The sequence below is a fragment of the Brachycentrus maculatus genome, unplaced genomic scaffold (genome assembly GCF_059751285.1).
Source record: "Brachycentrus maculatus isolate JH-2025_06_01 unplaced genomic scaffold, ASM5975128v1 h1tg000216l, whole genome shotgun sequence".
In the NCBI taxonomy this organism is placed as follows: Eukaryota; Metazoa; Arthropoda; class Insecta; order Trichoptera; family Brachycentridae; genus Brachycentrus; species Brachycentrus maculatus.
In genome coordinates, this window is record NW_028280967.1 from 420,648 (window position 1) to 443,618 (window position 22,971).

Below are 22,971 nucleotides of genomic sequence, written 5' to 3' on the forward strand. Positions count from 1 at the left end.
GGAGCGAGGAATGAAAAATTTTTTTGGGCAAAACTTGTTTTAATGGCTGGGCCAATGTAGTTTTTATTTAATGCTGCCCGGGTTCGAATAGTTTGTTGCGTTCTAACCTTTTCCATTTTATTCCAGAAGTGAATCAGTACTTCCTTGTTATTATTCTTACAGTTCTGGTGCTATCTCTGTGGTGAAGATTCTCAGGGTATTGAGAGTGCTCAGGCCTTTGAGGGCTATCAATAGGGCCAAGGGTCTTAAGGTTTGTATACACACACATATAAACTTATTATCTGCCTTCATGGTTTGCATATTTAGCAATCGCGCTTGCCCCGGGTTCGATTCCCAGGGGGGGTCAATTAAATATAAGTGATTCATCACCCCTTAATATTTATTCAATGTTACCCTGGACCTAGACCAATGTTACCTGAAGCGGAAAGATCAAGATAGCACTGCATTTATATAATGCAGTGCCCTGTGCATCAGCGGATAAGGGTTTTAAAGAAAAAATATTTGGTCCATTAGCCTGCATATGCCTCACATATACATACATAATAACGCATTGAAATCAATAAGAACTTTCAAGTTTTTTTTTTTTTTTAATATTATAAAAATACGAAAACTGCCCTAACCACTCACAATGTTAATATTCAGTAACACTCTCATTATCATTCATCATTCACTTTGTGTAATACCACTTAAAAACTCTACTTCACAACTACCGGTTTTGGAATAACCAATCCATCATCAAGTCAACTGTTGACTACAGTCAGTCTTTTGTAGGTTTACAGTTGACCTGATGATGGAGTGAGTATTTCAAAACCGGTAGTTGTAAAGAACAGTTTTCAAGTGATATTATACAAATTGAACGATGAATGATAAGAAAAGTGTTTTATAATATTACCGTGCCACGAGGATAATGATTTTAACCCTTTCCGGTCCCCCAAAATTAAAAAAAAAAAAAATCTAGGTAGACAGTTACATTCCAATTGGAAAAAATCTTTTGTCCTCTGCTCCACATACTGTTGTAATAGATACGAGTGACAAAAATGTAAGCTTGGAATTTAAATAAATAATACTAATGATGAAAATAATGTGAAATAACATCCGACATGGGACCTAAGCGCAAAAAATCCATGTCGAATGAGATTCGACATTGGACCAGTGAGGGTTAAAATACAAAAAAAAATTGTATTTTAATTTCCCAACAAGACTTATTTAAGAGTTATTTAGAATTTTAAACTACCCCGTGAAGTGACATTTTAGATAAGAGATAGAGACTATTTTTGGAAAATTTTAGTGCAAAAATAAATTTCAAAATTTCAGTATTGTAGCTTTGTAGCAAAACCACATGTGACACATAATATTCAAATTTATTTACATCTCACCAATAGATGTCTCTAGTGAAGTTCTAGTGATTCAAGGACAAGGTTTCTAAATTGGTTCATATATATATATATATATATATATATATAGTCCGCCTCCGTAGTGTAATGGTCAGCACGCTCGGCTACCGTTCTGGAGGTCCCGGGTTCGATTCCCAAGGGGGGTAAAATAAATATAAGTGATTTTTTCACTGTCATATTTATTCAATATTATCCTGGACTGGTACCTGAAGCGGAGGGCTGATCACCTTTCCTTCATGTGTAAACGATCAAGATAACACTGCTTTTATATGACGCAGTGCCCTATGCACCATTGGGGTGCGGATAAGGGTTTATTATTATATTATTATTATTATATATATATATATATATATATATATAGAACTTCCAAGAAGAAGAATTGGCGAATGTAACACGTGTGTAAAGTGATCACTTAAACCAGCCTATGACGGTCGTCAGCCCCGTAAATGGCCAGACTTCCATATTCTTCAAATTTATTATTTTTTTGATATGTTGATTATGTTTTAATATGATTTCTGTTAATGTAGCATGTAGTGCAGTGCGTGATAGTGGCGGTAAAGACCATAGGAAACATTGTGTTGGTTACATGCCTATTGCAGTTTATGTTCGCTGTAATGGGTGTCCAAATGTTTAAGGTAAGGGGCGCTGAGGCTCAAAGAAGGCTATATATTTCCCCACCCCCAGTATCCCACGTCATCCAATCATAAAGATCTATCTTTGTGGAGAAATTATTATGCCGAGTAATACTGCATCGATCCAATGCAGGGCCTTATGCACCATTTAGTATAAGATAATAGAAATTCTTGAATAATGACAAGAATTTCTTGAATGTTTTTTGTTGATACTTTGTGGCCCATTGTGCACCTTGATCAACAGATGGCGCTGCCATTGAGGTGAAAACCTGTTAAAAATATATTTTTACCTGTGATAGGCATATGGAAACATGCCTGTATTCAAATGCAATATAGTATCGAAATTTTAAAGCAATCGGTGAATGTTTTAAGGATATTTAAAATTTTGAACAAATAAACATTATTTGTATTTGTCTGCCTCCGTAGTGTAATGGTCAGCACGCTCGGCTACCATTCTGGAGGTCCCGGGTTCGATTCCCAGGGGGGTTCAAATAAATATTTGTGATTTTTCACTGTAATATTTATTCAATATTACCCTGAACTGGTTCCAGAAGCGGAGGGCTGATCACCTTTCCTTCATGTGTAAACGATCAAGATAACACTGCGTTATATGTCGCAGTGCCCTACGCACCATTGGGGTGCGGATAAGGGTTTTATTTTATATTATATGTATTTGAATTGATTTGAAATTTCACTTTTTTTTCAATAGGAAAAAAAGTTCTACATATTTATCTATTTCTCCTCATTTAAATATTTTTATGATTCCTTTAATTAGGTATTTTATTTTAAAAATCATTTTTATATCATACTTAGAAATGCACCGTGTTAAATGAAGACTTTTGACCAATTCTATAGTTTGAATAAATTTTTATACAAGGAAAACTATCCACCATATGTAAAATAAAGATACAAAAAGCATTATTGAATTTAATTTTTGATATCCTGAATAGATTTTTATGCAAGGAAAACTATCCACCATTTCTTTTTCTGTACTTTATTTTTATATGGTATTTTGTGAAACGTATCTACCATGTAAATGGGGAGTTATGTGTTCATTAGCGGTTTATCTGATCCGTATATAAAAACAATAAGAAAACAATGAGAAACCGTCAGATATTTTACTATAATAATAGCCGGACAGTGTCTGGATTCAATACCTTCATTCACCGAACGCAAAACCTCAGCAATGATTTCGCAGACCACACGGATATCTGGAACATGTCACTTGCTAACTATAAGGCATGAATAATTACAATACTTCAGGCTGATTTGTAATTCCTTGTCTAATATGTTCATCCTTGTTTAATATACTTAAAAGAGATTATTATTTTATACAACAGTTATCACATGTCGCTCACTCCTTTCAAGAGCGTCTTAAATAAAAAAACCTCAATTTTCACTTGTGCATGTTTTCGGAATGCCCAAAAAATGTACTATATCCCAGCAAAAGAGGCATATTGTTACCTTAATATTTACCCGCTACAGGGCAGAAAATGTTGTTTTTGCATTTTGAAGAATAGGTATTGTTCAATTATTTTTTAAAATATATTAAACACTTTTCAAAGGAGAAAAAACCTTCAGGTTTTACCTAAAAAGATCTATTGTATAGTAAAAAGTTCAATAAGTGGCTTGATATTTATTTTCAATACATTATTGTGTTATATTCTTAAACTTTAAAAACATTCTCCTGAGAAATCAAGTTTTTTGATTTATGACGTTCTTAAAAGGAGTGAGCGATGTATTATATTTACTATGTACAAATTGACTACGGCCGTAAATAAAGGAGAAAAAAAACTTCAAAATGTTACTCTTGGTCTGCCTCACTCTGTAGATATCGATCTAATGTACAAATCTTGATTTGAACTGAGATGCAGTGGCGTGCACAGACTTTTTAATCAGGGTAGACAGTAGGGTTGGGTAAAGGATAAGGCATAGTAGGCACTGGTCATGTTTCTATGTGGAACGCAAGTAATTGAGGTTTTTTTTTTAAATATCGTTACAATGTTTTTTCCAATTTTAATTGATTTTCTAAACATTTCTAACAATCTTAAAATTAAAAACGCAGTTCTCTCCAAAAAAGAGACTGAGCTCTTGTGCTTGGAGAGGGACTTATACTTGTATTATAATTTACAACTTATTTTTATTTAATAGATTTATATTATCCACTGACACTTCGTGATGGAATTGCATTTTTAATATATTATTAGATTAAAACCAATATTTTTAGCTTTTCCGCTTTATTTTTATTTGACCAGCGACCGGGTTTCGTCGTTACCGACATCATTCATCACCAGTCTGATGATGTCGGTAACGATGAAACCCGGTCGCTGGTCAAATAAAAATAATGTGGAAAAGCTTAAAATATTGCTTTTAATCTAATAATATATTATTTTTATTTTAATGTATTTTTTTTTCTAAAATTAACATTTATAAAATTTATTTAATTTATTTTTTAGCATTTAAAGTCATTTAAAATTCTGTTGCAATTGCTTGGTATTGCATTTTGGTATTGTAAAGTCATGTTTATATCTCAAGGATGGGCTTTTATTAAGATTCTAGTAATTTTCACCCTTAAATAATTAAAGAATTACAATTTTTTTGAAAATATAGTTTCTACCTTTGGGACTTTGAATATTGAAAACAATAATTTTGTTGGATAGGTTTTTTTTGCTTCTTAAACTTACTTTCATGATTGTTCTCTAAACTATTTTGATAGAGTAGGCACTGTTTTTCTGGCTATTTACACAGAATGCACGCCTCCGCTGAAATGTAATGTGAAACGTAGTGAAAAAGGCAGTCATATCTGGAATACCATTTGATATATCGCTCACTCCTTTCAAGAACATCATAAATCAAAATACTTGATTTTTCAGGAGAACGTTTTTAAAGTTTAAAAATATAATATAATGTATTGAAAATAAATATCAAGCCATTTACTAAACTTTTTACTGTGCAACATATCTTATTAGGTAAAACCTGAAGGCTTTCTCTCCATTTGAAAAATATTTACTATATTTAACAAAATAATTAAACAATACCTTTTCTTCGAAATGCAAAAACAACACTTTCTGCCCTGTAGCGGGTAAATATTTAGTTAAAAATATGCCTCTTTTGCTGGGATATAGTACATTTTCTGGGCATTCTGAAAACATGCATAACTGAAAATTGACGATTTTTGATTTATGAGGTTCTTGAAAGGAGTGAGCGATATCTGTTTTGAAAGTAGTGTTAGCTTTTCATATTGGTCTGGTCTTCATTGAACACAATTCATAACATGATTGCACCTTTGGGTTCTTTTAACACTTATTTTACTGTTATTATGTTTATTATACTATTATTTTAAGCATCTCAATTCTCAAAAAACTCATTTGTACATATTATTATTATTTTTAATTGTTTTCTAAATATTGGGTTATTCTCTTGGATCTCCTACGATACTCCAGGCATATTATTTATAAGGTATGTATTATGTATGATTTTTATTTTGTTTTTATTTTCTTAGCTACCATAATTTCCTTTTTTTATACATTAACAACGTTTGCTACTGTACCTCGAAATAATAAATAATACACATGGACAATAGAATTAAAAATCTGAATTATTTTTATTTATTTGATAAAGTTACATTTTTTAATACAATAGAATTAAATTCACAAGTTTTAAAAGGGATGGTTTTTATATTTGATCATTTAAAGCTGATCGGTGCACAAATTTGGTTGCGTATTGAGTATTTATAGCTCCCAATATGTTTAACTGTTTTGTAGCATCAATGGTACTTAAAAAAAAAAAAAGATTTAAAAGAGTCTACTGAAGTTTGCTGGGTTAATTAACTCCGCTTATTCCGTCCTTTGCTTCTTGGCTGCTGGTTGAAAAACCTTTCCAATGTTGTCGGTTTCTCTCTCTTGTTGAACACTTGCCACAAAAAACAGTCAAAGGTGTCATTTTAGAAATGGTTGATCCTGATGGCCTCAGCTGAGTTTGGATCGTGAGTGTTTGTAAACTCTTAAACCTTTCCCCATTTCGCTCACTCCTTTCAAGAACGTCATAAATCAAAAATTGTCAATTTTCAGTTGTGCATGTTTTCGGAATGCCCAAAAAATGTACTATATCCCAAAAGAGGCATATTTTTAACTGAATATTTACCCGCTACAGGGCAGAAAGTGTTGTTTTTGCATTCTGAAGAAAATGTACTGTTCAATTATTTTTTGAATATACTAAATATTTTTCAAATGGAGAAAAAACCTTCAGCTTTTACCTAAAAAGATCTGTTGCACAGTAAAAATTTCAATAAGTGGCTTGATAATTATTTTCAATACATTGTAGTGTATTTTTAAACTTTAAAAACATTCTCCTGAAAAATCAGGTTTTTTGATTTATGACGTTCTTGAAAGGAGTAAGCGATTTGTCCAGGATGTCCTTGATGGCAGCAGTTGAGATTGGTTGATTTGATTGATCCTCCTCTTTGTTTAATGAAGCTCTCATTTGATTTTCATCATGTTTGAACATCCTTCTTGGAGTATCAAGATGAAATACGATACATACAAAGGACTTTGTAAGCAAGGTTCGTTTTGTGAGTCGCATAATATTTGTTTGCTTGAAATACTTTACAATATTTAGTTTAAAATCATATAGAAAGTATTTAAATATACAATAATACATTAACAGTATATGTTAAAAACAGCTACACTCTTATATATGCTCATATAACCTAACCTAACCAAAACCTTGTACGTAATAAGCAAGGTAAATAATAAATGCAACTCCCATATAAAAAAAATTAGAACCTAACCTCACTTTTTTACAGTCAAACTAATTTAAAAAATACATAAAAACATAATAAATTACTGATCATGTAATCAAAATTAAATTAAATAAATAAATAACATTCTTTGCTTAGATTAATACAAGGTACAGTAGCAAAAGTAATTTCATATCAAAATATTTAAAACAGTAATAATAACCTCAGAAAGCCTAAGCATGTGAACACCAGTGTGCAATTTTTTCACTGTTTGTATTTTTCCTTAGTTTGGTTTTTTATCTAAAATGTTTATTTTCAAAATTTGCTTTACCCTTCCACCGAAATTGATAAAAGCGCTATTTTGGATCTGCCACACTTTCATTTTGATGTTATGAAAATACGATATTGTGATATTGACAAAATATCAAAAGAATATCCACAAAATGTCAACAAAACATCAACAAAAATATCAATGATCAAAATTTTAGAAGCACCGATAAATTTACTTATTTTTTATATATACATTGGTGTTCATTGTGTGGTCCTAATTTCTGGACTAACTATGTATTATACAATATTTTAATTTAATATTTATTTTTAAAAAAATACCTATATAACTACTAAAATTATGTACTCTGTAAATATATTATATACTCATTAATCTATGGTACTATTAACAATAAACGAAACAACCCAAAGGTGCTTATTTTTCTCAAATGGTTTCGAAATTTGATATTTGTTCCGGAATATCCAAAATGTGTTTTTATTTTTTCAATTTCGTTTTGTGTTTTTTTTCCTCAATTTTCCTTTTGTTTTTATTTGAAATGTGTCCGTTTTGTGATGAGCGTTCCCTTACCTTAAACAACCATACAATATTAACAAGATGTTGATTTTTTACAGGTGTTTGATCAATTCTAATTTATCGTTGATCTATTTACCATTTATCATTGATCAGTTTTTTATTTCATACCGCATGAACATACATACAATCCATCTCCCAGCCTCAAATTTGACGATAGATTTGCCATTCTTAGGAAAAAAACGTTTGAATAACTCTATATCAGATTTAGATGCAAAATTGTCTTTGCAGTCTAGTCATGCATTCTGGTCCTGGGTTCAAATCCCATCTAGTAAAAATTTGATAGCTTTTTCCATTTTTTTTTACTGACCAGTGACTGGATTTCAACATTACTGAGATCATCGCCAGTCTGATGATGTCGATAATGATGAAATCAGGTCGCTGATTATTGAAAAAAAAATCTATTCACTTGTTGTTTTATCATTAAATGCCTTGATTTTGTATAGTTTACATTCAGGATAGTGCTTTATTCAATTCCACTAAAAGATTTTTTTTTGTAGCAGAATAGCTGTCATAAAAAAATTAGTTAGCTATGTTTTTTAAACATGGTCTTATATAATTTACTAGATTTTTGCTGTCAACTATTTGTATCCGGCAATGCATTCTGTGGCACAGTCTAGTAAAATTGAAAAGAAAGAAAAAGGATTGCACATAGTTCTATGTTTGTTTCATTTCGTAATGTTTCTGAAGAATTTAAAATATTGAAAATCTATGAAATAACAAATGTCAAGAAGTACGCTGTCCGCTGTGAGCAATGTTTAGTATTGCGTGTAGTATTTTAAAGTTCAACAGATGGTACTGCCATTCCGGTAAAAAGTCTGTTTTATCAAAAGCATTTTTGTACCTGTCACAGATACATAAAAACATGCGTGTTCAAATCCAAAGCTGTGCCCAAAATTCAAAGCAATCGATGAATTACTTTAGGAGATTTAAGATTTTTAACAAATGAACATTAGCTTTCTAATTTATGTGCATAAATAAAAAACATGCGCATATTTAAATGCAACATTGTGCCAAAATTTCAAAGTAATGTGAGGGGAATTAAGATTTTGATATTTCATCTGATATATTTGGTTAGAAAATAGATAGTGTTTGAATAAGTAATGTAAGGCAAATTTCACACATCATTTCACTCTCACGTCATCATTGTTTTATTATATTAATCCTTGTAGGAATATGTCTTTATCCCCAGCAGTGCTCCACTCCGTACTTACCATGCATTTATACCTATATATAAGTAATGCTCATTCCATTTAACTTGCGTCTGTTAGACCAAACGCTATAGTCAAAAGTGAAGAAAACTATCAGTTTTTATTTGGTATTGAAAATTTTGTCCGCCTCCGTAGTGTAATGGTCAGCACGCTCGGCTACCGTTCTGGAGGTCCCAGGTTTGATATCCAAGGGGGGTCAAATAAATATAAGTGATTTTTTCACTCTAATATTTTTTCAACATTACTTTTACAACATTACCCTGGACTGGTACCTGAAGCAAAGGGCTGATCACCTTTCCTTCATGTGTAAATGATCCAGATAACACTGCGTTTATATGACGCAGTGCCCTATGCACCATTGGGGTGCGGGTAAGGGCTTTATTATTATTATTATTATTATTGAAAATTATGTTGACCTCAATCAAAATGTTTATGTCAATATAGTCCCGTTTTCATATATAGATCCTCACCGTATCTCCATTTGATTCCTGTTTTTAAACACAACCTGCCCAAGTTCACCCAATTTGATTGGGTTATAATCTGATGCATCTTGTCCGCCTCCGTAGTGTAATGGTCAGCACGCCCGGCTACCGTTCTGGAGGTCCTGGGTTCGATTCCCAGGGGGGGTCAAATAAATATAAGTGATTTTTTCACTGTAATATCAATTCAATATTACCCTGGACTAGTACCTGAAGCGGAGGGCTGATCACCTTTCCTTCATGTGTAAACGATCAAGATAACACTGCGTTCATATGAAGCAGTGCCCTATGCACCATTGGGGTGCGGATAAGGGTTTTATTATTATTATTATTATTATCTGATGCAAATAACTAAATAAAAATATTATTTTCTGAGCAAATAACCAAAGTATGTGAGATAACATAGTTTTTGCTTTGCTTTATATACTTTTTCTAATTTACTCTACACTCAGTTTAAGTGAATTTTTTTTAAAAAATCAGCTGTCTTGTTTTTTTTTTTAAAGAGCAATTGCTAAAATATGAATGATTGCGATCATTAAATAGCGAAGTGTCTTTTAGGTAATATTTTACAAAAAAATGGCACTTTATAAATTATCCGATATAATTATTATTATAACTAATCAACTGTCAATTATGCCACTTAGGCAGAGTGAGTAAAACGCCGCACCGCTGTCTTTTTTCGAACAAGATTGTCTTTTCAAATGATCTTCTCTTCCACATTCGTGCATCTCCTCATACACACCCGTCAATTATTCCGACTCCTGACCTGACCACTTCCAAGTATTATAATAATAACACTTTATTATTATTATAGTGCCTAGCGACGTTACATCTTTTTCTGTGGTCTCAATCCTGTGGATTGGTCTGCAGCAACAAATGGCACCCCCTTTGCCATTCCGTTGCATTTAAGAAAGGGTTTTTTTTGTTTTTTTTTTTTATTTTAAATTCTTTTGCATTACATAACATAAATTTAAATAGAAAAAATTAATTATAAAATATAAATATGAATACAAAAAAAGATCCCACAAAGGCATGGCCTGTGTGTGGGTATACAATATAATTTAGTCATAGTAAAGTGTATAAGGGTATAGGTATTATAAGTAGAACTAGAATAATAATGTTTACATAAAATACAAAAAATACTTGTCCATCAGAAAACATTTTTTTTTTTAAATAAAGTTAACATAAAAAGGATGAAAAGCTTAAAAAAGGTAAGAGCCACTTTTGAACAATCGGACTTTCAGACGGTTAAAAGGAATGAGCTTGACTTGGCACTTTAGACATCGCTATAATGCCCCTGTTTTTATCTTTTCCGCTGCCAATCTCCACCGATCACATGACGCCCGGACCTCACGCGGCGCCTCCGGACCAATAACTGTGCGCTTTCCATTCTGTGTCCCTTACAAACCCCGTGACGTGTTGTGACCGCCCGGACTATTAACACTGGACCATCCCGGAATTGTGATATAATGGGTTATACTAAAAACTACCCCTGCATTTGCCAATCCTGTGATTTCGAATTTGCCGTCTTTGTAATTTTCCTCGTCACGTGTGTTTTGGTTTTTCTTTGAATGTAAAAATAATGGTTTGGAACTGTAGTATGTAGTGAAATGTGTTATAGTTGCTATTAAAACTATTGGGAATATCATGCTGGTGACGTACTTGCTCCAGTTCATGTTCGCCGTTATCGGAGTCCAGCTGTTCAAGGTAAGTACTCATTTACCAACCTTTTATTGTATCAACTACCATTTGTACTGCCAAAATTGTTAACAATTCATGAAAATATTGTAGTAATACATCCCTCAGTATTAAATTCCTTAAAATGCGGCAAGAAGTGATGCTATTCATAGTGCCAAAAATTGTTAATAATTAAAGAAACAATAGTACTGTAGAACGGGGCTACTTGAACGTTGATGTGTTACTTGTGCCCAGTGCAGAAAATATTTATATCTGTATTTGGTCTACAATAATGTGGCAAAAAGTGATGCTATTCATAGTGCCAAAAATTATTTATAATTAAAGAAACACTAGTACATTTCTCGGTATTACATCTCCTAAAATGTTACAAAAGTGATGCTATTTGTACTACTAAAAATTGTTCAAAATTCAAGAAACTAAAAGTACACCTTTCGGTATTACATTCCTCAAAATGTATCTACGAGTTATAATAATAATAAATTTGGATAGCTTATATAGCGCCATTTTCGTAAAAAAAATACCTCAAGGGCGCTTCACTGTGAATGAATTAAGGAAAATATTAGGGTGGAAATGATTTAGCAAACAAATGTGTTTTTAGTCTTTTTCTAAAGATCATCTCACTCTCACTATTTCTAACCATTGGTGGAAGAGCATTCCACGCTGTCGGTCCTGCAACAGCAAAGGCACGCTTGCCAAATTTAGTATGTTGGTTTCGAGCTGGTAAGATCACTTTGCCCATTGCAGATGTTGTAGCCGATCGAAGCGTGAGACTTCTATCAACCAATTCATCTGGAATACACAGCTCCTTAAGATACTCTGGAGCCATATTGTGTATTGATTTATACATGAGTAGGCAGAGTTTATACTCAACCCTTTCGGGAAAGCGTAACCAGTGGAGTTTGTGAAGTAGTGGGGTGATGTGACTGAATTTAGAAATTCCAAAAATTAGTCTCGCTGCTGCGTTTAACACTGATTGCAGTCGAGTCATTTTATTGTTTAGTAGACCCGTGTATATACCGTTACAATATACTATTTATAATACCAAGAATTGTTAACAAATCAAGAAAATATTTTAAAAATACAGCCCTCGGTATTGCATACCTTAAAATGAGGCAAAAGTAATACTTTTAATACCATTAAAAATGGTTAACAATTAAAAAAAATATTGTAATAATACACCCTCGGTATTCCATATCTTTTAATGAAGCAAAGAGTAATACCATTTATAATACCAAAAATTGTTAGCAACTAATGACAATATTGTTATAATAATACATCCCTCGGTATTTTATTCCTCCAAATGTGGCAAATAGTAATACCTCATATACCGGGTGACTGATAAATCACGCTTCTACAAAATATAACTAATTTAAATGTAAAATATCATGTTGGAGGTCCCGGGTTCGATTCCCAGTGGGTTCAAAATATATACTAGTGATATTTCACTCTTACCTTTCTTTCCTTCAAGTAACTAGCGATCAATGTAACAATGCGATGCAAGTGCCCTATGCACCATTTGGTGTGGATAAGAATTAAGAGAACAATAGTGATGTAGTTAAGTATTAAAAAAATACATTCACATTTTATTTCAAATAAGGTAATTTAAGTCATTTTTATTTTAAAAATTAAATTACACTTCGTTTGAAATTTGACAAAAAATCTATTAAAAAACCAGTTTTTAAAAATAATACTCATTATTTCTTAACAAGTTTACATAATATTTTAAACATTCTCATGTAAATTTGTACATAGAAAATGTTTGCATTAACTTGGGTTATTTTAACCCATAAAAAACTAGTTTAACAAAAAATTCAAGTTTTAAGGGTTAACGAGAATTGAGATGCTTTATTAAAATGTAAAAAAAATAACACTAAAAAGCTTCGATTCATTGTCTGTCATCGATATTATAGCAAAACTAATAATTACCATTAATATATTCCAACCAATAATTATTTAATGTGAATTATTTTTTTTATATTGTTTATTGTTTAATACAATTTAAAGAAAAATAATAAAAATCAACTTTGGAAATGTTGATGTACAAATGATTGAATAATAATTTTGTTGCCTCGATAAGATAACAGCAAAGATGTCTAGCTATCATGTGAGAGGCTCATGTGTCTGGCTATCATGCGATTGGCATGTGTCTGACTACCATGTGATAGGCCCTGTGTCCGGAAATCTTGCGATAGGCAAATGTCTCTGGCTATCATGTAATAGGCTTATGTGTTCGGTTATCATGTGTTTGGCTATTATGTGATAGGCCTTTGTATCTGGCTATCATGTGATAAGCGTATGTGTCTGGTATCATGTTACACTAGTGCATTCATAAATTAAAATGAAGAGCTATTGAAAAATCTACCTTTTTTAACCATTATTATATATTCAGTAGTCAATTTGGTACAAATCACAACAATTTTTTAATTTTTATTTACAATTTTAGGGGAAATTTTTCTCATGCAGTGATGGATCGAAAATGACAAAGCAAGAATGCAAGTGAGTGCACTTTTTGTTAATTAACAGACTACCATACATCTATATACTACTATACGCTCGGCTACCGAACTGGAGGTCCCGGGTTCGATTCCCAGGGGGTTCAAATAAATATAAGTGATTTTTTCATTCTTATAATTATTTAATATTACCTTGGACTGGTACCGGAAGCGGAGGGTTGATCACCTTTCCTTCATGTGTTAACGATCGAGATAACACTGCGTTTATATGATGCAGTGCCCTATGCACCATTGGGGTGCGGATAAGGGTTTGAAATACATTTGTATTTACTATACTTTCTCTCAACCTGCATCCACCCCCAATCCTAGGTGTATTTCTCATATTAATGTGACGCAGTGCCCTTTACATCATTTGGTGTGGGTAATAATTAGAAGGAGAAGTTTTCAATATTTTCTTTTAAAGGTGGCTCTTACTTGAATAACGTGGTTGGCGTGATCTTTGAACTAAATTATTTTTATTTTAAACTTATACAGATTATATCGTGGGCAAAAAACTCGAAAATATGCACTTCTGACTTAACCCTTTCCAGTCCCCCAAAATTAAATAAAAATCTAGGTAGACAGTTCATTCAAAGACAGACAGAACATTCCAATTGGATAAAAATATTTTGTCCTCTGCTCCACATACTGTTGTAATAGATACGAGTGACAAAAATGTAAGCTCGGAATTTAAATAAATAATACCTACTAATGATGAAAAGTGTCGAATAACATCCGACACGGGACCAAAGAGGAAAAAATCAATGTCGAATGAGATTCGACATTGGACCAGTAACGTTTGATGATCCAAATTTCAAAGTTTTCAATGTTTTATAAACTGGCAAAATACACTTAAGTAGTTTGAAATATCATATTTATCTGGTTTTAAAAGTAAATTCAACTTTAAGTTTAATAGCGGGTATTTTATTCAGACTAAGAGCTTTAAATGACAGGGATTATTCAAGCAGGGATTTTAAAGTTAACTTTCTTTGCCAGTATACCCACGATGTGTTCATTGGCAGGCTTTTGTCCAACAAGCAATATCTTCCAACTCACCAAAACATACTAGTCATACTGATATACTGATACTGAAGTATACAGCTGTTTGAAATTAAATTAGATATTATTTGTTTGCCACCGTAGTGTAATTGTCAGCACGCTCGGCTACCGTTCTGGAGGTCCCGGGTTCGATTCCCAGGAGGGGTCAAATAAATATATGATTTTTTCACTCTAATATTTATTCAATATTACCCTGGACTGGTACCTGAAGCGGAGGGCTGATCACCTTTCCTTCGTGTTAACGATCAAGATAACTCTGTGTATATATAATGCAGTGCCCTATGCAACATTGTGGTGCGGATAAGGGTTTGCAAAAATGCACGACGCCATTTGCAAAAATTATAACAACTTCTGATAGGGTTATTAATATTATGCCAACCTGTATTATTATATTTAAAAGTTTTGGGTTTCTTATTGAATGCTATTCTTGTTTGTTTTATCCGGCTGACAATTAGCGATTAAGTATTTAATTTAATTTAATGCTTTCAAATTGTAGGGGTACCTTCCTTGTTTTTGAAAATGGCGACATTACAAAACCTTCGATGAAAGACAGAGAATGGGAGATTAACAGATTCCACTTTGACAATGTCTTAAAAGGAATGTTGACGCTCTTCACAGTATCTACGTTTGAAGGGTGGCCAAAGTAAGTAGATTTTTAAAAAACATTATAATATTTCACCTAAAATGAAATTTAATTTTTTATTTTTATTTTATATATTTGTTAAAAAAATATATTTGTACATCACATATCGCTCATTCCTTTCAACAACGTCATAAATAAAAAAAACTTGAATTTTCAGAAGATCATTTTTAAAGTTTAAGAATGTAATGAAATGTATCAAAAATAAATACCAAGCCACTTTTTGACCTTTTTACTGTGCAACAGATCTTTTTAGGTAAAACCTGAAGGTTTTTTTCTCCCTTTGAAAAATATTTAGTATATTTAAAAAAAATAATTAAACAATACCTTTTTTTCAAAATGCAAAAACAACACGTTTTGCCCTGTAGTGGGTAAATATTAAGTTAAAAATATGCCACGTTTGCTGAGATATAGTTCATTTTCTGGGCATTCCAAAATATGCACAACTGAAAATTGACAATTTTTGATATTTGACGTTGTTGAAAGGAGTGATCGATATGTATATACAAATATTTATAAATACAAATATTTGAAAAAAGTTATCTATGTTTTTAACCGTTTGGCAGCTATCTATCAAAATTCTAATACATTCTAAAACTGCTATAGAAAATTTGGGTAATTAAAAAATAAAAAATATATATCTACTAAAAACTTTATAACTTCTCCAATATTACATCGATTCACATATAACTTTTAACATTTTGTAGATAAAGAATTAATGCAAAAAACTGTTGAAGGCAATTAAAAGAGATATAAGTAGTATGTAATAAAAAAAATGGAAAGCTAAATATTTTTTTTTTAATGTTTCACATTTATGTTTTCCTGCGCAAAATCTATGTAGCCCCTTCTTGCAACGACAACAGATAAGGTTGGAACGTTTTATTCTAGTCCTCCTATTACTGCAGACCGCATACTGCCATAAATTGCGTCCAGGCAGCTTTTCCAAAGCAAATTTTGGGCTTGAAGTTGATGCTTTATTTTCCATATTTCTGAAGGTCATCCATTCTTCTTCGATTTGTCCAATAATAGCGGATGTGAATTGCAGCCGGGACATTTTTTTCTGTGGTGTTAGATTTGTATAGGATATAGCCATTCAACACCATCCTTCAAAAATGTTGAAAATCATCTGTCGCCTTAGAAAATGTTTTTGTTGGTGGAATGGGTGTGAATGTTAGATCTTCCGTTTCTGAAGAAGAAGAAGACGATTCTGAGGATTCACTTTCCACTCTTAATCTTTTTCTTCTATGGCCTACTACACTATCGTCATCATAACTTACACCAATCGTGTCCAAAGATTCATCCTCTGATGTGAAATTAGAACTCAATTCAGTGTCCGAAATATTGTCATCACTCGACATGGTTACGTTTTTTCATACGTAAAAAAAGTTATAAAAAAAAATCTTTTTAAAATAAAAACTGATGTATAGTACTTTTTAGGCTTGAGAAAGTACACTTTTATTTTAAAAACACACGGGCGGCAAGAAACGACCTCCCACGCGGACCGACAAACTCGCACTAAAATGACAGCGCGACCGCGCTGCGTAGCTGTTTTAGAGACGAAATATCGAAACGCGATAGCGCCGCATAGCGGTCAAACGGTTAATATACAAAATATAAATATATAAATAAGTTATTAGATTAAAAGCAATATTTTTAGCTTTTCCACTTTATTTTTATTTGACCAGCGACCGGGTTTCGTCGTTACCGACATCATCAGACTGGTCTGACCAGTCTGATGATGTCGGTAACGACGAAACCCAGTCGCTGGTCAAATAAAAATAAAGTGGAAAAGCTAAAAATATTGGTTTTAATCTAATAATATATTAAAAATGCAATTCCATCACGAAGTGTCAGTGGATAATATAAATCTAATATAAATAAGTAAAATATCACAGACCCACCAGGCCATCTTAACCCTTTGGACGCGTAAATCGACTATAGTCCATGTTTTTTACAAGCCATGGACCAATAAAGTAAACAAATTAAAGGAAATAAAAGGATTTTAATAGAATACTTAATTTTTTATGCAAAATTTGCATTTTTCAAGCCAATTTTAAGGTTAAGGGTTAAGAGAATAAAAATAAAAAAAAAAATACAATATTAATTCTTGATCGTTTACCCATTCCTTTATTTTGCCTTTGCTCCATAATTGTTGTTGATGCTCCGTTGATGTTATCTTTGTTTTGTATTTTCCAGCCTGCTCCACGTTTCCATAGACTCAAATGATGAAGATTATGGTCCAATACACAACTTCCGTCCAATAGTAGCTGCCTATTATATTATCTACATCATCATCATCGCTTTCTTCATGGTAAGCTGCAATAATCTTTCTCGTTCAATTTGCCAAATCAGACAATTTAAACAAAATAAATCATATTGGAGTCTTAGATCTCATTTGCCTTGCTTATAATCGCTATACAACAACAAGGCTTTACTGTTTTACTGCTGAGATTTTTTCTTAAATTCATTCTAGAATATTTGAGGATTATTTTGCGAAAATGGTCCTTCTTATTAGGTGTGTAGAAAAACAACAATATTTTTTCTCAAATATTGACTGATTTTAGTATTCCTTTCTTGTGTTGATGGAGAACATATCAAATTACTCAAATATAACGCCATTATGTAATAAACATGCTTATATCCGCCTCCATAGTGTAATGGTCAGCACGTTCGTCTACCGTTCTGGAGATCCCGGGTTCGATTCCCAGGGGGTCAAATAAATATAAGTGATTTTTTCACTGATATGTTTATTCAATATTACCCTGGTCTGGTACCAGAAGCAGAGGGCTGATCAACTTTCCTTCATGTGTAAACGATCAAGATAACACTGCGTTTATATGAAGCAGTGCCCTATGCACCATTGGGATGCGGATAAAGGTTTTATTATTATTATCATTGTATGTAATTAAAAATATATGTGATTTGAGAAAAAAAAACCTATTTAATTTCATCCCTTGGACTGACCTAGTCATATTGCCTACTTGCAATTAACGATTAAGATAAACACGGCGTGCATACGATTCGGTCCTCTATGCACCATTGGGACAATATTTAATTCTTACCCTCATCCACACCCAGTGGTGCATAGGTCACTGCACCAAATTGATGCAATGTTAAGTTGATTTTTAATTATAATATGACAAGAACATCAGTTTAGCGTTTCAGAGTAAAATAAAATAAATAATACAGCGAAAAGACACTTGAGTGTATTTATTTTAGTCCTCCTGGAAAAAGTGATTTTTAACAACGTTATTTAATAAGTTATTAAAATGAATACGTTTTATTTAAAATTTGCAGTTATTACAATCAATTAAATAAAATTTAATTTTCCAGGTAAACATCTTCGTAGGTTTCGTTATCGTCACATTTCAGAATGAGGGAGAACAGGAGTACAAGAACTGCGAGCTGGATAAGAACCAAAGGAACTGCATAGAGTTTGCACTCAAGGCCAAGCCTGTCAGAAGGTAATTTAAAAATAATAATGCACTCGGACCTCGTATAACACGGTTATATGATTCCACGAAAATCCATATTATACAAGGTTTGAAGTTCATATGAAAATAGGGTTTGCGTTCCAAAAAAAAAAAGAAATTTTATATTAAAATGTACTTTATTTTTTTGATAACAAACATATTATTTAACCTTTTAACCGCGTCAACTTTGTTCCTGAGAGACGCTCGTGCGCGGCTGTATTTCGCCGTTTTTTAAATGATTACTTTTATCATGTATTCAGTTATGAAACAATTTATTTTCCTAAACAAAAACGTTCAATGGGATTCATTGTGCCTTTTTGGTACTCTATAATACACTCGTGTCACATTATTCTTGAAATATATCGTAATATAAACAAATTAGATCGTAACATAAATAAATCAAAGCACGCATCGTGTGTCACTCTTACCCACTGGCGATGCGTAGCGTCGAGAGTGAGACAGATATAGGGCATGATTATGGCGCGGACTAATTACCGACCGCAAGAAAAATCAGGGATCTGTTCTTTTATTTATCCTTGTGATGTTACAAATTATTAGTCAGATATTTCAACAGATGTCATAAGGCCAAGGATTGACGTATTATTTTATCCAAAGTTCCACACCATGAAAAAATCCCTCCAAGTTGAACTGAGGTTCGAAACTTGGACCTAAGTGAAAACACAACCGCTTATGTCAGCCGCGTGTGGGGAATGTTTTGTAAAAACACATACGGTTATGCGAGCCGCGTGGATAGAGTTAATTCATTTATTTTTCTGAAACAATACATGTGTATACAAAAAATATGCCACAATTTATACATCTGTGTTATATAAAACCGTGTTATACGAGGCCCAAGTGTATTTAAAAAAAGAACAGTCATGAAAACAAAAAAGGCTAATAGGCATGACCCAAAATGATCTTGACCAAACTGTTGAAGTTAGATCAAGTACAATATTTTAAGTGTGTCCAAATACTTGTTCTCAAATCTGGATTATCTCCAATCAAGAGTTATTTTTCATATTGTTTTTTGACGTCTCAACATAGATGAAAAAGAACATGAAAGTCTGAGCATTTTACTGGGCTTACGACCATCATAGGCTGTGATCACTTTAACATTCACCAATTCTACCCATGATTGACAACCACACTACTCAAATTCTTGGAACTTCTAATTATATTGATCAATTTCGAAACCAATTGTTTGAATTAACTAGAATTTCACTAGAGATATCTATAAATAATATAATAAAACCCTTATCCGCACCCCAATGGTGCATAGGGCACTGCGTCATATAAACGCAGTGTTATCTCGATCGTTTACACATGAAGGAAAGGTGATCAGCCCTCCGCTTCAGGTACCAGTCCAGGGTAATATTGAATAAATATGACAGTGAAAAATCACTTATACTTATTTTACCCCCCTTGGGAATCGAACCCGGGACCTCCAGAACGGTAGTCAAGCGTGCTGACCATTACACTACGGAGGCGAACAGAGACATCTATTGTGAGATAAAAAAGCTTTTTATTGAGGAGAAACTTCATCTATGTTGAGGTGTCAAAAAAAACGAAGTTAGATCATAACTAAAGTATAATTTTGCAGGTACATTCCGAAGCATCGTATACAGTACAAAGTGTGGTGGTTTGTGACTTCACAGCCCTTTGAGTACACCATCTTCATACTGATCATGATAAACACCATAACGCTGGCCATGAAGTTCTATCGACAGCCGGACCTCTACACGGAAGCCTTGGATGTCCTCAACATGATATTCACAGCGGTCTTCGCCCTGGAGTTTGTTTTCAAGTTGGCAGCGTTCAGGTTCAAAGTAAGTGGGAACATGTTCTTCTTATTATGGCGCCTAACACTAAAGATTGGCAATCATCATGAGGGAGTACGGGTATTATCCTTGGCTCTACCCGACCAAGTTTCTCCAGGGTGTGCTTGGCTACAATAGTTTAGAGACTAGAAGGAATGTGTATTTGATTACGCATTTTTATCAATTGTTACGCGGTATGATGAATAAACCTGAAATTATCCAGAGCTTTTATCCAGAAATTTAGCTACAATCATTTAGAGACTAGAAGAAATGTGTATTTGATTATGCATTTTTATCAATTGTTGCACGGTATGATCGATATGAAGAGGGTTTCGGAAAATAGACTAGAATGGCGAAGGAGATGTCATTTGTTGCTGCAGACCAATCCGCAGTATTGAGACCAGAGAGATATGATCGATAATCCTGAAATTATGCGGAGCATCAGTCTGTACCTTCCTGATAGTTACCTAAGACAGCGTCGGCATAGATTGTTTCACATTCCTATATATAGGACCAACCTGCTGATGGCTATGCCTGTAGGAAGAGCTACCGCTATGCTGAACAATATCACGCTGGATATTCATCTTCTCCATGTGTCTAAGGGGGTATTCAATTCATTTCAAATTTTATTTTCTTGTAATTTGTTATATATAAGCGACCCGTTATATATGTATTTCTTGTTTTCAGAACTACTTTGGTGACGCCTGGAACGTATTTGACTTCATCATCGTCTTGGGTAGCTTCATAGACATCGTATATTCGGAAGTGAATGTAAGCAAAGGCATAAAGGTCGGTACACGATTATAGATATTGGTTGAGTGCCATAACGCAGCATCTAACAAAAAGCAACCAAACGCACGATATGTGGAGCCACTCTGTCTGATTGGGACTTGTCCGTTTTACTGTTATTACTGTTGACCAACCATCTCCGACCGGTTCGGTGACATCTCCATCGCATCTGATCTGCCTCATCTCGTCACCTCGCATTGTATACATCCGAGGCCGCTTGCTTGACTCGTCATCAATTGATCAACGGAATCAGACCACCTTTGAAGTTTGTCTGATCAATTTATAGGCGAGTCAAACATGTGGCATCTGACCAGTTTTAAAAAATACACCAAAATTTTGACCAAAAACAATACTTACTAAGTAATCTGTGCTATTTAAAGAAATATTCACTCTTTTTTTTGTATGTTAACACATTGTTGTTGGGAAGTTTTTTATTTTTATTTTTAATTACTTAACATCCAAGTGACTCTGAAATCTAGCTACAGGTTATGCAACACCGCTCATCATGACCCTACTCAGGCTTCAACTTTTTAAGTTTCATAGCCTGTGCCTACTCGTGAGTGGATTTACTCTTTATGTTTAAAGTTACTATAATTTCATGTAATTCATGAGTGAAATTTCTAGGCAAAACACTCGTTATCTTGCTAGAGGCATGAGTTTATACATTTCATTGATTCTAAGTTAGCAGTGAAGTTACTTAGTTGTATGATTTTAGTTCTATGTTCCAATGAGTTCTTAGTCACTTTTTATGGGCGGTTTTTTCATCAACTCGACCCTAATTATAGTCCAACAGTCTGCCCCCCGACCCTCAGTATACTAATCACAAATAACCGCGAACCCAATTCCCATCCGTACAATGTTCTTTGGCGTCTTTCGCGCTCTATCAAAACTAAGCAAATAGAACGCTTATCAGCGCCTTCGATCTCTACCAAAAGTATGTAAAACACGCATTTGAACACTTCCCGCAAACAATGTGTTAAGAACCTGCAGTAAAAAATACTATATACTTCCTTCAATCGACTGTAAACTACATTCAAATACATTTTGGTGTAATTTTTAAACCAGATGTTTATTTCAAAATGATTTTCTAATGCATTTTTTGATCAATCACTTTTTATTTTTCACATCTCTTTCATCTTCAAACACTGATCCATAATATTCTCTCAAAAGAAACACAAATAAATGATACAATCCCAAAGTTCTTAGCAAATCCCGGAATTTCAACCAGTCCCGGATTCAGTATTTAGGTATACCCATGTTCCGATAATGTTACCCCTGTAATGGTGGCTGGAACATCACCAGACTGGAGTTTGGATGCCCTGAAAAAATCAATAAAAAATTAATATTTTATATAATATATATATTCACCATGTCCGCCTTTGTAGTGTAATTAATGGTCAGCGCGCTCGGCTACCGTTCTGGAGATCCTGGGTTCGATTCCTAGGGGGGGTCAATTAAATATAAGTGATTTTTTTCACTCTAATATTAATTCAATATAACCCTGGACTGGTATCTGAAGCGGAAGATTGATCATTTTTCCTTCGTGTATTAACGATCAAGATAACACTGCGTTTATATAATGCAGTGCCCTATGCACCATTGGAGTGCAGATAAGGGTTTGAATGAAATATTCACCATTTATATTTATTTGATTATACAATCATATGTAATACCTGGCTAGCTGAACCTG

At 33.2% G+C, this 22,971-nt stretch overlaps 1 protein-coding gene across 1 annotated transcript in view; it reads left to right on the forward strand.

Moving 5' to 3' along the window:
- Ca-alpha1D (Ca[2+]-channel protein alpha[[1]] subunit D) overlaps nt 1-22,971 on the forward strand; it is a 132,995-nt gene that overhangs the window by 46,835 nt on the left and 63,189 nt on the right. The window contains exons 20-27 of the mRNA XM_088264161.1: nt 163-250; nt 10,913-11,020; nt 13,455-13,507; nt 15,059-15,205; nt 17,399-17,513; nt 18,536-18,666; nt 20,276-20,501; nt 21,180-21,281. Of these exons, the coding sequence (XP_088120287.1) occupies nt 163-250; nt 10,913-11,020; nt 13,455-13,507; nt 15,059-15,205; nt 17,399-17,513; nt 18,536-18,666; nt 20,276-20,501; nt 21,180-21,281 (970 nt within the window). The remainder of the gene's footprint in view (nt 1-162; nt 251-10,912; nt 11,021-13,454; nt 13,508-15,058; nt 15,206-17,398; nt 17,514-18,535; nt 18,667-20,275; nt 20,502-21,179; nt 21,282-22,971) is intronic.